The sequence below is a fragment of the Varanus komodoensis genome, unplaced genomic scaffold (assembly GCF_004798865.1).
Source record: "Varanus komodoensis strain SLA01 unplaced genomic scaffold, ASM479886v1 scaffold85, whole genome shotgun sequence".
NCBI lineage: Eukaryota > Metazoa > Chordata > Lepidosauria > Squamata > Varanidae > Varanus > Varanus komodoensis.
Window position 1 is genome coordinate 1,888,118 of NW_025336543.1, and position 15,105 is coordinate 1,903,222.

General features: G+C 42.3%; 1 protein-coding gene across 1 annotated transcript in view; it reads right to left on the reverse strand.

Moving 5' to 3' along the window:
- Nucleotides 1-3,054, reverse strand: part of B4GALNT3 (beta-1,4-N-acetyl-galactosaminyltransferase 3) — an 86,012-nt gene extending 82,958 nt beyond the window's left edge. The window contains exon 1 of the mRNA XM_044416985.1: nt 2,907-3,054. Within this exon, the coding sequence (XP_044272920.1) occupies nt 2,907-3,054 (148 nt within the window). The remainder of the gene's footprint in view (nt 1-2,906) is intronic.
- Nucleotides 3,055-15,105: the final 12,051 nt, after the last annotated feature.

Genomic DNA, 15,105 nt, shown 5'->3' on the forward strand with positions numbered 1-15,105 from the left:
TGCCTTTCCTGTCAAACTGCCACAGCAGGCACCCCTCATGGGCACTGACCCATAGAGGCTGCTGAAGGCTTTATTTTTTACTCTGGTTGACAACTCTGATAACCTTCAAAGGATAAACTGTCAAGGGAAAGCACATGCATAAGTGATCTTTCCTCAAGGAAACGGAGTGGCCACTAGATCTTCAAGGAGGTTTTCTGTGGCCTGGGCACTTTCATGGTTCCCTTACCTTTCCATCCTTTCCTGAGATTCTAAGTGCTTCAGGAGTGTGAGCCACTGCCTTCTACCTGAGCACAGAGATTTGCCGATTAGCTGTTTAAGCACTGGTTGCTTCTAAAAGGGTTTAGGAATTTTTTTGTCAGGGCTCCCCATGGTTTCTTCACAGAGATAGTTGCAGACACAGTTGCTTATGTCCCCATTAATATAACCCCATGGGCAACCCTGTCCAAAAAATAAAGCACTTTAAAAGGAACTGGTGTTGTGGTAACTTGCTTGACTATCTCACACTTTCTACCTTCCCAAGCAACTAGAATCTTAGGAAAGGGTGGAAAAGATGGAGAACCCTCAAAGGAGCCAGGTCCAAATAAAATGGGTGGGGGGCACCTTTGAAGATTTCGTTGTGAAGGGAGTGATCTAATGGCCACCCACTTTTCATGAGCAAAGATCACTCACAACTTTGATTCATCTTGACAAGTCACCTTCTGAAAGCTGTCAAGACAAATCAAAGTGAACATCAAAGCCCTCTCTGGGTTAATGTCCATGAGGGGTGCCTGCTGCACTTTGACAGCAGACATTGCTGCTTACCTAGGCAAGGGATGCCATTTTAGTCCTGCAAAAGTGTGCAAGTGTGCACTTGCACAAGTCTTACTAAAAATATTAAATAGAAAGAAAAAAACTGTACACATTTGTGGCTTTTTTAAAAAAATAGGGTTGATGAACCAGTGAGAACTGCTCCAATGTGGCAGCATGCTAGAAACATGGCTTGATTCTGTCCACCATTCCCCTCCCCATGAGGATTTTTTTGCAGTAATAAAGGATGGAGTTAAACAAAAGGCCAATCTATCTCACCATTTTAATCTTTCAATAAGAAGTTCACACTCTGACTAACCTACATGGTAGTTCATATTCAACCCATCTACTTATGCAAAGTTTTCTGAATGTCACACTGGTCTACATAGTGAACTATTCACTAGAGCAGTGAAGCTAACATATTGCCAGAACAGAATACAAACCAATGTCCGGGGACACAAGCAAGACAAACCAAAAGGCATGACATCACCTACATTTCCTCTTTATTTCATTTTGTTCTATTTCATTGCTAGTCACAGAAGCCCATTTTACTGTTTTACTGAGTGGCTAGATGCAGGGCACTGAACCAGGTATTGTTCACACCCAAGCACTATAGGTAAACTGTAGGTTAAATAACCTACAGTTAATCTACAATTAGTTGTTAGATTAACTGTGGATTGCTTAGCCCACAACTAAACTATAGTATTTAAGTTTCAGCTGAAGGTTGCATATGCAAATGATGGCAGCATGCACCTAATTATGGAGTAATTAACACATAACTTGCCAGACTTACATGGGAATAGATCCATCACCACAGCCCTACACACCTTATTATATCCCACACCTAATTAGTCAACTTATGCCCCCTCTAATTTGCTAATTTTAGAACAAGCTGATGGGAAACAATCAGCCAAACCCAGTTAGCTCCAAAGATGACTCCAGCCGTGAGGAAAATCAACATTTTGGCTACATTCCTCTATGGTTCCGGAATGCCTTCATTATACGCTCTCTAATCATGTTTTGAGGCAGCTTATGTGGAGAAAGACTGATCCAGGCAAATATATCCTCAAGGAATAGCCTTAAATTCACATAACTTAATTTCAAGTAGCATGTCCAGATATATTTTAGAGAGCTAAATGTATTTTACAATACAATACCACTGTTACAGATACAGGGTCTGAAACCCACAGGTAGAACATCCCCCACTCATACCAAGCTTCCTGATATTTAAAATCTGCAAGTTTGTCCACCATCATAAGCAATTAAATTAGAGGACATGAGGACTAGAACTTTCTTATTCATGGTCTCTTATTTTCATTATGATCCCTTATAATTCCCTACTCCAGGATTTATGTTCCTTTCCTAGTTGAACTGGGCTTGAAGGCATTTCTATTTCAATGTCATTAAAATGAATTTCTAGTTTTTAGGCAGAAATGCTTATTATTTGGTTGGCTAATTTTTTACAAAGTTGAGCATTTTAAATATTAACGTTTTATGCACTTTTAGATTTCTTTCAACATTTTCCCTCTTTATGTGTAAACCACTATGTTGGAGCGGCAGGGGAGAATGGGCTGTAGATAATTTTGAAAAGCAGACTATGGATCATGTAAGAAACAGAGAGATAAAATGCAGCAGCTTCCCAAGGCCAGCCAGGGACTCAGCTCAGATCCAACCTGAGGACTTCTCACCTCCAGAACTCCTGCTGTTAATCATCCCAACATACATCAATGGAGTTGTTTTAACCTGGTCCCCAACCTTTGCGAGATCAAAAAAGCTCAGTCCCCACAGCTTCCCCCACCCACAAGAAAGCATCAAGCCAGAGCAGCTAGGAAATGCTCTGCTATGCATGCCCTAAGCAAAGTGCCTGGACTCACGCGGTCTTGAAAGCCACGTTCCCTTCGCCCTGTTCCCTGCACGGAACTTCTGGGCCTGCCTGGCTGGGTAGGAAAAGGCTCCCTACACATGACCAGGGGCACTCTCGTTTGCCTTTATGACGGCGGCACTTACTGAAAACAGGTTCCAGAGGCTAATCCCTCTGCAGGTCACACTTATGAGTAGGTCGGCCAACCACCCTCAAGCATGGAGGCTTTCTACACACACACGCGGAGCAAGGTACTTACTGCGGTTCAAGGGATGTCCTCCCCCGTCGGTGAGCACCACCACCTCCAAGTAGGCTGCGCAGAGCCCCACGGCCAGCACCCCCAAGATCAGCACGAGGCGGAACCTCCTCCTCAGCACCTTGCTCACTTGGAATGGGCGCTTCCTCATCCCGGCTCAGTCGAAGCGGTAGCGGGACACCATGCCGCCGCCGCTACCGCCTTTCCCCCCGTCGTTCCTCAGTAGAAACGGTGGCTGCGATGTCCAGCACGTCACCCGTCACTGCTCGCCTCAGGTCGGCTGAGGCGGGCCGCCAACATTTAATTTCTCCCGGCCCTGCTGCTCGGGGACTCTTGGATTCCTCCTCCGCCCCGCCCCAAACGCGCCTGCAATGTGGTCCCCTTGCCCGGCGCGGCAAAGGCAGCCTGTTGTGGCGCCCGTCAGTCGACCGCCACGAGTCGCCTTTTGCTTCAGCGCCCTCGGCTCCGAAATCCAGGCTCTTTCCCGCCTGTCCTGCTACTCTCTCCTCCGAAGTGGCGAGCGCCTGCGGAGGCTATGGCTGGGCGAAGGGCAAGGCGGGTGAAGAGCGGGCGAAGCCACAGGTAGGTGGAGCTAGGGCACAATAGGCAGAGCCGGCATCGCCGGGAAAGTCGACAAAGCCGCTGCAAAAAACCCAAAGCGGACCTAAACCCAGAAACACCCTTGCACTGTCGGGAACGTGGCGGCGGCGTTAGGAGTGCCTTTTCCAAACGGGGGCACGCGCCAAAGGAGCGAACTACGCATTAAAACGCGAGAGGAGAATGGGACAACTGCAGCAAGGAAGTTTTTCCCGCCGTTGGGGTTGTGGAAGTTTATACTCCCTCCTCTCCCGAGGCGCCTTGACCCCGATCCGGGCCGCACTCGCCTACTCGAAAGAAAGGCGGCTCAGCTACGCTATTCCGATGATTAGAAGTGTCGTTTGGACTCAAATGTAAAGGAACCGAGAACTTTAGGGATCAGTCAAAATTGGGAGGGAAGGACGACTCAGGGGCTTGAGAGAAAAAGGAATCCAAGGTAGGTGAATTAAAAGTATGTGTTAGGAGAGGCAGGGCCTTTTAAAAAGATCCCCCTCCTCAAGAAAGGACAAAAAAGTCCTGAAAAGCATTGCCTACCTGTTAACTGAGGTCTGGGCACGGCAGTGCTTTTTTGGAGGGCTCACGCACACACAAATCTAGGATGCAATCCTTTGCACGTTTAGACAGAAAAAGTTGCAACTGCCAGCATGCCCCACCCATCACGGGAATCTCAGGATTTTTTTCTGTCTAATTATGCATAACATTGTGCACTGACTTAATTCCCACGATTGCTGTAGCCAGCTGTGACTTCACATTCACAACGTATGAGCTTGTGGGTACATGAATCATTCAAACCACAGCCGTGGCTTCTGCCATCTGAACCTGGGCAACAGAAGTTGTTTCAGAGTTAAACATCCTTCAAATAACGCATGGTTTACTGTTTGTTTATTGAGGCTTTTTAACCCTCTAGCAACCCTCACTCCCAGGTTTGGATGGCACAACAAACCATGGCATTCCCCCAACTGGCAATTTAATATTCAAATGCCTCATAGATACATCATAACCTACCATCATGGGGTGCAGTGATTGGGCAAACCAATCATGCCTTTAATTCCTTTAAATGCACGAAATGTGTTCATTGTTGCACTGGTGTTCTGCCAATCACAACTTGAACCCTGCACATTCTCCAACAAGAACAGGATGTGGCCAGCACTGCTCCTGTTGGCTGCTCCTTTGAGTATGACCATCAAGAAATATTTATGACCCTCTGGGAGTGATTGTCTTGCCTTTTACTGCTCTTTCCTTTCTGCTGTGTTTCTGTGAATATTGTAGGGAAACCTCCAGTTGGTTCTGTGTATAAAGCTGGAAGTTTGGAAAATGCATGCAGATTGGACTTGCTGATAAAGGCAGCAATTTTTGGGAGTGCAGATGCTGCACTGAAAACAAAGCTGTAAGGATTTAAATAGCTTTCGTGGGTGTTGAGAGGGGAACATGTGGTGTAGTGGTTAAGAGAATGGGACTGGGACTCAGAGGATCTGGGTTCGAGTCCCCGCTCAACCATGGAGCCAACTGGGTGACTTTGGGCCAGTCACAGACTCTCAGCCCAACCTACCTCACAGGGTTGTTGTTGTGGGGATAAGATGGAGGAGGAGATGTAAGCTGCCTTGAGCCCTTTGTAGGAAAAAGGCAGGATATAAATTGAATGAATGAATGAATGAATGAACATAATGGTACAGCTTTGGTTGGAACTCTGAGACAACATTCAGGTCCCCTAAACATAAAGAGCAGCAAGTGATCAGTACAGCAGAAGCAAACTAACTTTTATTCCTGCACTCATAATGATGCTATGATATAAGTGAGTTTAAAATGCAGAACTGTGCCTGCTTGAAATCTTTGTTACTATTCTAAGATAGCAGAAATTTAGAAGCAGTTATAAAGTGTGGAATGGTGGTTGAGAGGAAAAGAGAGATGTTAGTTGTGTGCTTAGCAAGTGGAGTAACACACAAACCTGTTGGTACTCTGTGACTTAGATCAGCATTGGTCCCTACTGCTGGAGATTTGGACTTGCCATCCAGCATTGTCATGGGAGCAAGCAGAAAGGGAAGTAATCAGCATGAAAAATACTAAGATAATGAGTGAGCAGTATAATGGACTGTCACAATGCCACTGATCCTTTCTCAGGAGGAGAAGAGAGAAGGAAACTTGGGCCTCCAGCAGCAGAGCATGAAGAGGGTTTGAGAAGCTGTATGTGGAAGGGGAGGCATCATCAGTACAGCATGAGGATGTGTTCATTGTGCCATATTCCTTTGCACACCACCTATGCCATATAATAGGTAAAGGATGAGTATACTATCCAGTTCCCTTGTATTCATCCTCTTTTTTCAGGGGTGGGCAACCTCCTACCCATGCTGGCTCGCAGAGGTCGAACCTTGTCTTTCCCAAGCCCCACATTGGGAACAGTAGTGCAAAGATATATCTCTTTCTTAACACTGATCAGGATTTGTTGGGATTCCCCTGCACCATTCAGCAGGGGAATCTGTGCTTCACTGGAGTTTGCAAAGCCAGCTACTTCAAGTCCCTTCTAGTTCCCTTTATGATAGGATTGGACCACGGGCAGTGAGGGAAGGAGCAGTCCAGCACAGACAGGGTTTGCAGAAGTTGGTCCCTGCAATCTCCATCCATGCTTTTTCTCTGTGCCAAGGGAAGCATCAGGCTCTCCACCTCTCTGCCCAAAGAAAAAAAGTGGGTGTAGAGCAGGATGGGTGATGTCATGAGGAGAGCTCCCTTGGTGCACCCCCCTGACATCAGCTTTCATTCCACCTTGATTTGCTTGTGAAATCAAGCTTCTGGGCTAAAAATGGTTCTCATATCCTGAGATTAGGATACACTAGATGGGATTAGTTTACCTGGAAATGCACCTGGATATTTCTGAGTATACCATCATGTGTGTTAGGCTAATGGTATATTAAGTTTGTTTCAGATATGAGTATGAATACTGACAAGAGATACATAGGGTGATATCTAATAGAACTGCTTGCATTCCCTCTGATAGTGTTATTCCAGTGGGACCCTCTGGTTATGCAATGTGGAGATAGTACTTTGTAAAAGAACCCTGGAAACATACAGAAACATTTGTTTCTGGTTCAAACCAGGTCAGCAGAACTCCCTTCTGCCATTTCTATCAACAAGTCCTGTTCCAGAAACAATCATTCCAACTTGATTCAGACTTCTTTAATAACCACTGCCACATGGGCAACTTAGGATAGTACCTTTGGTACTATCAGAAAACTCTTCAGGAGCACTTTAAACAAATGGCACATAGACTGACCAATGAAACGTAAAGACTCTAAGACTAGAAATACTACTGTTCTGCTAGAGCAACCAGCAATCAGGATGGACAGTCTTTCCAGACAAGTAAACATGTCCTAACAGCTTCCTTTTTGCTGTTTTATTAGCGTAGGAAGGGTGGAGGAATTAGATCAGATTCTCAGAAGCTGCAGACAGCCTTAGAGACAGTTTTGCAAGGAGCCTAAAGTGACATACATGCTGAAAAATTGTTACAAACAAAATCACACTGTGAATGAATGGTACATTCAATAAAATGATCAATAAGGGAAAAAAGTTCCAATAGAGGACCATTCAGTAAGAAGGAGTGACTGTGCCCCCTAGTGTTTTTGACTGTTAAGACAAAAACAAGATGATGCTCCTGCAACTCAACTGAGAGGAATTTTAGGAAAGGAGCCAGGGCAAAGTAGGGGAGAATTTTTTTATTTGCAAAGTGCAGTCCCTGTTCAGTAACACATGGCATCTCCTGTTGAAAAGATAATGGAAACCTGACTCTGAAAAGCTTCTTTCAGTGAAAACAGAGTCCTCCTCAACCTGGTGTTCTTGAGATCTTTTGGAGAACTGGTCCCATTACCCCAGGTGTTGTTGATGGGAATTGTACTCCAGCACATCTAGAAGCTGCCTAGACAGATCACCTGTCCTATAATACTGTTTTTGATATTACTTTCCTGCCTGCCTGCATCTTTACGAAGTTTGTTGGAAAATGGGAAGAACATGGTTGAAGATGTGAGTCAGACATCTGAAATTAGTAACTCTCCAGTATCAAACTCACATATGACCATATTCCAGCATTACAAGATTCCCCACTTCCCTAAAAGTCTTTAATGCTAAGCCTTTATAAGCATGACCATTCCGCCACCCTCCCGGTCACCTTGGAGCAGCTGTCTGTGTGCATCTTTGTTAATGGCTCAGTGAATGATCAAACTTGGCTTTTCTTTTCAGTACATTTTTCTATTCTCCCCCTCCACATTTCTGCCCAGTTCCACGTCTCCACTTACACTGATTATAGATGCATTCTAGGAGCTCATTCCATGGCACACTAGCATGCCTGCTTGGTATTGTGTTTCAAGCTCAGGAAGATTCAGAATGTTTTCTTCTGGAGAAAAGGTATGCTGGGAAACTATTTTCCCTCTTGGAGGAAGTGAGGCAGGACAAGAGAGTATATTCTTGATTAATTGCATGCAATGAATGTATGCCATGCAGTTGAACTCCTTGGAAGAAGGTGGGTATGCAAATATAAATTCATTTAACTTTCCATTAATTATTGAACTCTTAGATTCAATTTTAAATTGGTATATAAGCAAATGACAAATGTAGAAAAACAAGTTGATACAGGGATCTCTAGTACCATTTGATAATTTTTACCCCATCTTTTCTTGAAGGAGCTCAAGGCAGCATGCACAGTTCCATCATTATCCTCAAAACAACTGTGTGTGTCAGTTAGGCTGAGAAACACTAATAAGCCCAAGATCTCATAGTACTTTTCTGGGTGAGCTGCTAATTAGACCCATGTTTTTTCTGTCTATCCAGTACACCAGGAGTAGAGATCATAGGCCCAAAATTTAAATCCAACTCCTCTGTGATCCCAGTCCAACCCTTTAGAGTTCCCTGATGGCCTTGCCTCCTGTTCCCAACCACTGATCATTTCTAATCTCCCAAATTTTGTGCAGTTCTCCTCCCCACCCGTCTAAAAGGTTGAAACACCTATTCTAAGATTTAATCCCTAACCAGCGGGAGCTTTCAGCTAAAACAAGCTGGTATTTTAGCTGAAATCCTCTCCCACCACTGGAATGCAGCCCTCAAGATGTTTCCAAAATTAGACTAAAAGAGTCCACCCAACCACTATACTATATCATCTATGGCAGAATTTCTGTCTGTGTAGACTTTAACTAAATCCTGTTCCCGAGAACAGTGGATGTTGTACTGGCATTTCTTACAGGGTACAGAGAAGAGAAGGAGCAGAACTGCCTGCAAAGAGTCTGTAAAAATGATCCAGACATGATTTTAGACCCGCTGTACACATAGCCTGAGATAGCTCTGAGCTGTTCTCATCTCAAGCAGCCCCTGGCCTCGTTATACATGGATAATGGAAAGGCATCAGATGTAATGACCCTTCTTTGGTGAGAACACCACTGGAGCCCTGTTGTATTGCAGCAGCTAAGGATGACCAAGAAAAAGACCTATGGCTGATGTCATCTGTACATTTAAAGCAACCAACCTCCTGTACACGTGAATACATTTAATAAAAGCAGAACTTATAAAATAAATATTTCTCCAAGTCTGCTTGAACAAAATATATGAATCAGTATACACAGGAAAAATAGTTGTATTGAAAACCATTGTGGTACAGTGGTTAAGAATGCTGGACTAGAACTCAGGAAATTTGGGTTCTAGCCTGCACTCAGTCATGAAGTCCACTGGGTGGCTTTGGGCCAGTCACTGTCAGGATCTGCTCAGCTCCAGTACTCCATCTGGTGGCCAGAACCAGAACTACCAACACAGTATTTGCAGGATTGGTCTCAGGCCATTCTCCAAATCAAGTTCTCGGCCTTCTGATGAGCACCAGCTGGGATCCCTGGTGGAAGAGCTACCAGCTCTTCCCTTTGCTAATGGCCACAGTAATGCAGTTTTCTTGCTAGTTGTGGTCTGTATCCTGCCTTATTTAAAACATTTGTATGTTGCCTTTGTGCCACAGCATCTCCGGGTGGCTCACAATCATATGATAAAAACCATAATAAAATTAAAACACAACAATAAAAATACAATAGAAATAAAATACAGATAAAATACAAAAACAGAGGTTAGTGGCATCAACTATTCTATTGTTTTTTTTTTAAGGTTGATCTTTGCCTGGCACCGAAAGAAATATAAAGGTGCCAGGCGAATTGAACAACACAGGAGTTCCTGTTCGCTGTAGTGCATTTCGGTGCCTGTATCTTTCTTGACCCTTGCTGTATCTAGTTCCGGCTTTGTTATCTAGCCTTGTTTGTTATTCCTGCTGCTCTTCTTAATCCTGCCTGGTTATCCTACCTCATGCACTGGCCCCCTGTTTTGTTTTCCTGGTTCTAGACTTGTGACTTTTGGACCTTTGAAATCTGCTTCTAACCTAAATACCAGGCTCTGAACAATTTGGACTTTGCCTTGCTTTGTGCTCTGTTGTTCTGGTCCTGGTGTCGCTGTCTTACTTCCTGCAGGCCAAGCCGCACACTGTGATCCTGTCTCTTAGTTTAACCTACCTCACAGGGTTATTGTTCTGAGCATAAAATGGACAGGAGAGCCTTGTAAGGTGCCTTTGGCTCCTTGGAAGTGGAAGAAAGGCAGGATATAAGTGCAATGCAATAACATTTCCTCTTTTTTATATATAATAGGGTTATTTCTTCATTGAATGTCATACAGCGTATGTGTGATGTTATTCTATCCCTCCACAAGCCTTGTTAAGGATGTCATGCTTTTTGTGGCAAAGACTGAATAAAACAAGTTTCATATTTCATGGAGGAAATTTCAAGGCTATTCTTCTACTCTTTGCTGTTGACAAATTTGGTTGGGATTTCGGTAGATGATACAACTACATGCACTTAAATTATTTCCAGGCCTTTTCTTTAGAAAACAGACTTTATCATATAAATTCTAAGATTTCAGCCTGAATTATGAGAATTATACATTTTTTTGTTTTATCAAAATATATTCCAAGAATATAATCAAAGATTTTATGCTAAAAAAACCTGGATCATTTAAATATTTTGTAGTGGTCTGTTGATAATATTAGTGACTACCTATATTTTCATCTCAACTGGTAGTTTTACATCTGCTTTTATTTTTCAGCAAAATGGGCTACTTTTAATCTAGAAGTTAAACTTCTTTTTTCTTCAAAAATCTGCTGTGTGATTTGGGCCTGGCTATTCTTATAGGAAAGTCTTCAAGCTCTGTTTCTTCACCCTTATATCTCACCTGCTGTATGTGTGTGTCTACCTGTCTTTCCTGACAAAGTCTTCTAAATCCTGCAAAAACTCAAGTAGGTTCAGCATATATTTTTATAAAATGGCTGATTTTAATAGTGTATTCTGGTCAGGGAACTGAGGTTATATGGCTATGTCACTTTCCAGAATATAGTCAGCTTTGCTTATCCTGATCTAAGGTGTAATCCTAGACAAACTGTGTATATACACACCCTTTCAAAAATAGGTTTATATTAAATATCATCCTTTAACAAAGTGGGAGGATCCTTTTCATGAGGCAGCTGGAGGCAGATGCTCCTGTAGGCAGGTGGATGACAGTCCAGCTGGAGACTTCGGAAGCATCTTTGCCTGCTTCCTCCCTTACCTCAGTGACACTTCTGGGCAAACCTACACAGGATTACTTGGTTCTTTAAACTTATGTTTTACACAGACCCATATGGCTTTATTTCAAAGTTGTATGAACCTAGTGCCAGGCACAGTAGTGATTATTATGATACATGAACTGCTGGCTCCTTTACACTACTCTTTATTACTTTTCAGGCTACTCACCTCAATGGGCTTCCTCCCTCAGTAAGTCTGCCTATTCAGCACCACTGTCACCAGCTGGGATTATGCCTCATCGTGTTTCACAAGTAGTGTTTACTAGCTTCACAGGCAGAGAGCCAGCACCACATAGTGCTGCTTTGTTGACACTATCATCATTGCCAGAGGCAGGTAAACAGTAGGTTGCAGTGATAAAAAGCAGCTGCAAGGGACTTGTGAGTCTCCACTGAAGTTTAGGCCATCGGCAGGTGCCTACCCTGTGAACCTAAAGCTGGTTTTCTATCCAATTACCGGAGAGTAAATCTCATTGACACTGATGGGAGTTATTTCAGAGTAGGCACATAAATTATTGTAGCATATAGAACTAGGTCACCCATGTATGTGTCTGCCTTACATTGTTTTTCCCATATGCTTTTCCTACTTCTAAGGAAGACTATGGTTGGTTTAGACTAAATGTTAATCAGAAGCATGTGTTAATATTGGTTTGTTGCCAAAACAGAATACTGAGATAATGATTTCGAACATACTTGATCATACAAGGAAGCCCAACTGCTTATCTCTATGCCTTTAATGGCTCCTAGTCTATAGAAAGCAGTAATTTAAGTTTACAAAATAAAGCCAAAGTTTGAAACAGTCTGCTGGCATGTTCATCTATCAGCAATGCTCAAAGGGAGAACACATATTCCAAAAATGCAGGATGACTTCTGAAGGAGCCAGGATCTGCTGGAAATATGTAACCACTGGAAAAGGTCAGAGTGCTTTACACACCACATATCCATAATATAATACAAAATCAGTTGGTAAAACTCATTTCCTTCTCTGAAAGTGGCTCCTTTTAGCAAAGAATGTAAAATCTGGATGATTGGAAAAGTGCTTATTTAGAGGTGCATACTTGTTCCAGCAAGGCTCAAGGTTTGAAACAGTCACAGGCCAAGTGCCCTCCAGCAATGGGTCATGTGAATTTATTCAACACTGGAGGGCAACAGATTCTAAATGGTGCTGTGCTAGGTCTAGCTGTAATTTTAATTTTCACAGTGTCTCCAAGCAGAACTACAGTGGGGACAATTGCAGAGAATTCAGATAGTGGCTGCTGGCCATGGTGTTGGGTCTATGACACCACCTGCCCACAATTGGTGATAGCTTCCCCCATTTCTTTTTACCTATTTTTCCTATAGACGTGTTTTCTAAGTGGGAAAACTATGTCTGACATGACTGTATGATTTTAAACATTTAATATTCAGTAGGTATGGCTATTCCTTGCTGCAAGATGTAACATCCTGTTTGGGAAGTAAAGAAAACTTCTGCCTTCATGTTTTTAAGTGGATGACCATGTTGGGTTTTCAATATTGCTTATCCTGAGCATCAGGGCCCCTTAGTTTATTCATCAAAATATATTTAGCTGACCCAACCATGAAGTCCCTCAGAGATGCTAGTTATATATTATTTTTTTAAAAAACAAAATAACAATTACAAACAAAAACAGTAGTCAGCAAAATTCAGAATTAGACATGCCAAAATCAAACATCTTTGTGCAAAATGTTGAATTACTATGCTAAAGCATACTGAAATATCAGGGAGCCGGATGAAAGCTAGCTATGCTTATAAAGTATGTCCACAGAAATGGTTGGGATTTCATTCACAATTAACTTACCCCATGGATTTCTGTGGGCCTGATGTAAACATGACTAAGTCTGGATCCAAGCAATAACTATATTACACCAACTGCAGAGTTTTCCAGCTCCTTAAAACATCTCTACATCTAGCCTGAAGATGTGTATGGAACTCAAGCCTCTCAGTCTTTTATTAAGTTCTAATAAAAGGATTTATGCTACAGTTATTTTTCCCCTAATGGGAACAGCACAGCAACTTGCAATTTCTGCATTATATATATTATGAAAAGCTTCGCCAAAAGGCCCTACTAAAAACTTTGAACTGCACTGGAATCCTTGCAAAGTTTGACTGGGAGCTAGGGATAGCCAAATTTGGCCTCTAGGGCCTGAGGTTTCCCTATCTTGATGTATATAGTTGAGCTTTGCATATTAATGTCACAAATTGTACTTCTTGCAGTACAAGAAGTATCACTTTTAGTGCCACTTTTTGCATTCCCTTCTTCTGTCAACTGAATAACAAGTGGGCACTAATCCCTGTATATTTATACTCCAATACATGTTAGCCTTTAACGCATGACTGAGCTATGATGCTTTTATTGAAAAGGGTTTCAACTTCAATATTGATAGTGTAAAATCTGAATTAGAAGAAATTTACAGGCATATGGTAACAGACATAAATACAAAGCAACAGCTCTAAGGCACTTTCAAGCATTAAAAAACATTTGCTCTCTGGAAAGTCTCAAAATATTCTGTGAATTTTACTTGGTACATAGTTACAGACCAGTTGAAGCAAGCCAAAAATATAGTGTAGATGTTATGTTGCAAGTGTAGGCAAATATGATATAGCACATCACATTTATATTTGAAGTAGAAACAGATGATTTGGTTTCATCTATTGCAGTATTTACCTTGTCCGATTTCTAACAGCAAAACACATAATCCAATTTTCTGTGGTGCTGTTTTGCATTCTCAGCTTCCTGCTTACCGTAAATAACTTTTAAAAAAAGACAGTGACCCCTTGTTTCTGATAGACTTGCAAGCTGTAGTGATTTAAGTTTTGACCCTGTGTAGAGGTGTATGCTAACGCTACAATTTGGCAACACTTAAATATCCAGACAAGAATAAAAAAATTCCAAAAGGGAGAGAGCATCTCATGCGATAAAGATTGCTTGAAATGATGCAAAACAGCTCCTTACAGAATAAAGTGTGAAAACTGATTGAAGATGATTATACATGGCAACTGCATATATTTCAATTTCACAGCATGTGCAGGAAAGCTGTGTGCAGCCACAATTTCCCAACTGTGTTATCAACAGCAAATCAGACTGTGGTGTAGTTGCCATAGCATACGGCTATAAATTTTGCTGTTTAGAAACACTTTTCTTTGGAGAAGTGATAGCTTGACATGTTGGTCACTGGCCAGCAGTTGTGCACATGATCATTTCTTTTACTGTTTGCAGAGCTGAATTAGTGAAAAATGCCAAGAAAAAAATGCCGATGTTGATGTTACAGAAGAACTCTTCCCTAGATATCACACACCAGAAGGAATTCTGTAACAGAAGTATTGCCTCTATCAGGGCCTGAGGAAGACTCATGATAAAAGCAGTGGTTCTAAACTGCTTCCCAGTTTATTTGGAAGCAGGTCCTGCTGAGTATATGTTGGATTGCAGCTTACATGCTGTTAATTCCAGGTGATAGTCCTGTGCCCAAGGCTGCAATACTATTACCTAGGATAAAGGGTAAATGCACCTTAAGTCTAAGGTACACTTAAAGTAAAACCCATTTTAAAATCAATATGGTTTACTTCCAAGGAAGTTTTAGTATGATCTAAAAATATTTGCTCCAGGGACCTGAAGATAGCTGAGAAAACCTTCTGAGTTTGGAGACAACATGCTTTGAGTAAGAGATCTGCTCCCTGCTGGGAGCAATAATCTTGAAAGCCTCAGAGCTCAGAAGTTTTTAAATTAACACATAACAGCTTCTCATCTTCATTCCTTCCTCCTTCATTCCTGATTACCTTCATCAACCCTTCTTTATAGAGTAGGTCTTGAAGGACATGTTGAAGCTGTTATCTCCTCCATTATATACCAGTGGCACAAATGGTACTTACTTCACTTAGTTGTTTTCTGGTGGTTCCTGCACAGTGCATCATTTGTAGAGTAGGCAGAAAGAATTCCTAGAGAGTGCAAGTAAGTTAACGGAGAACGTAAGAAA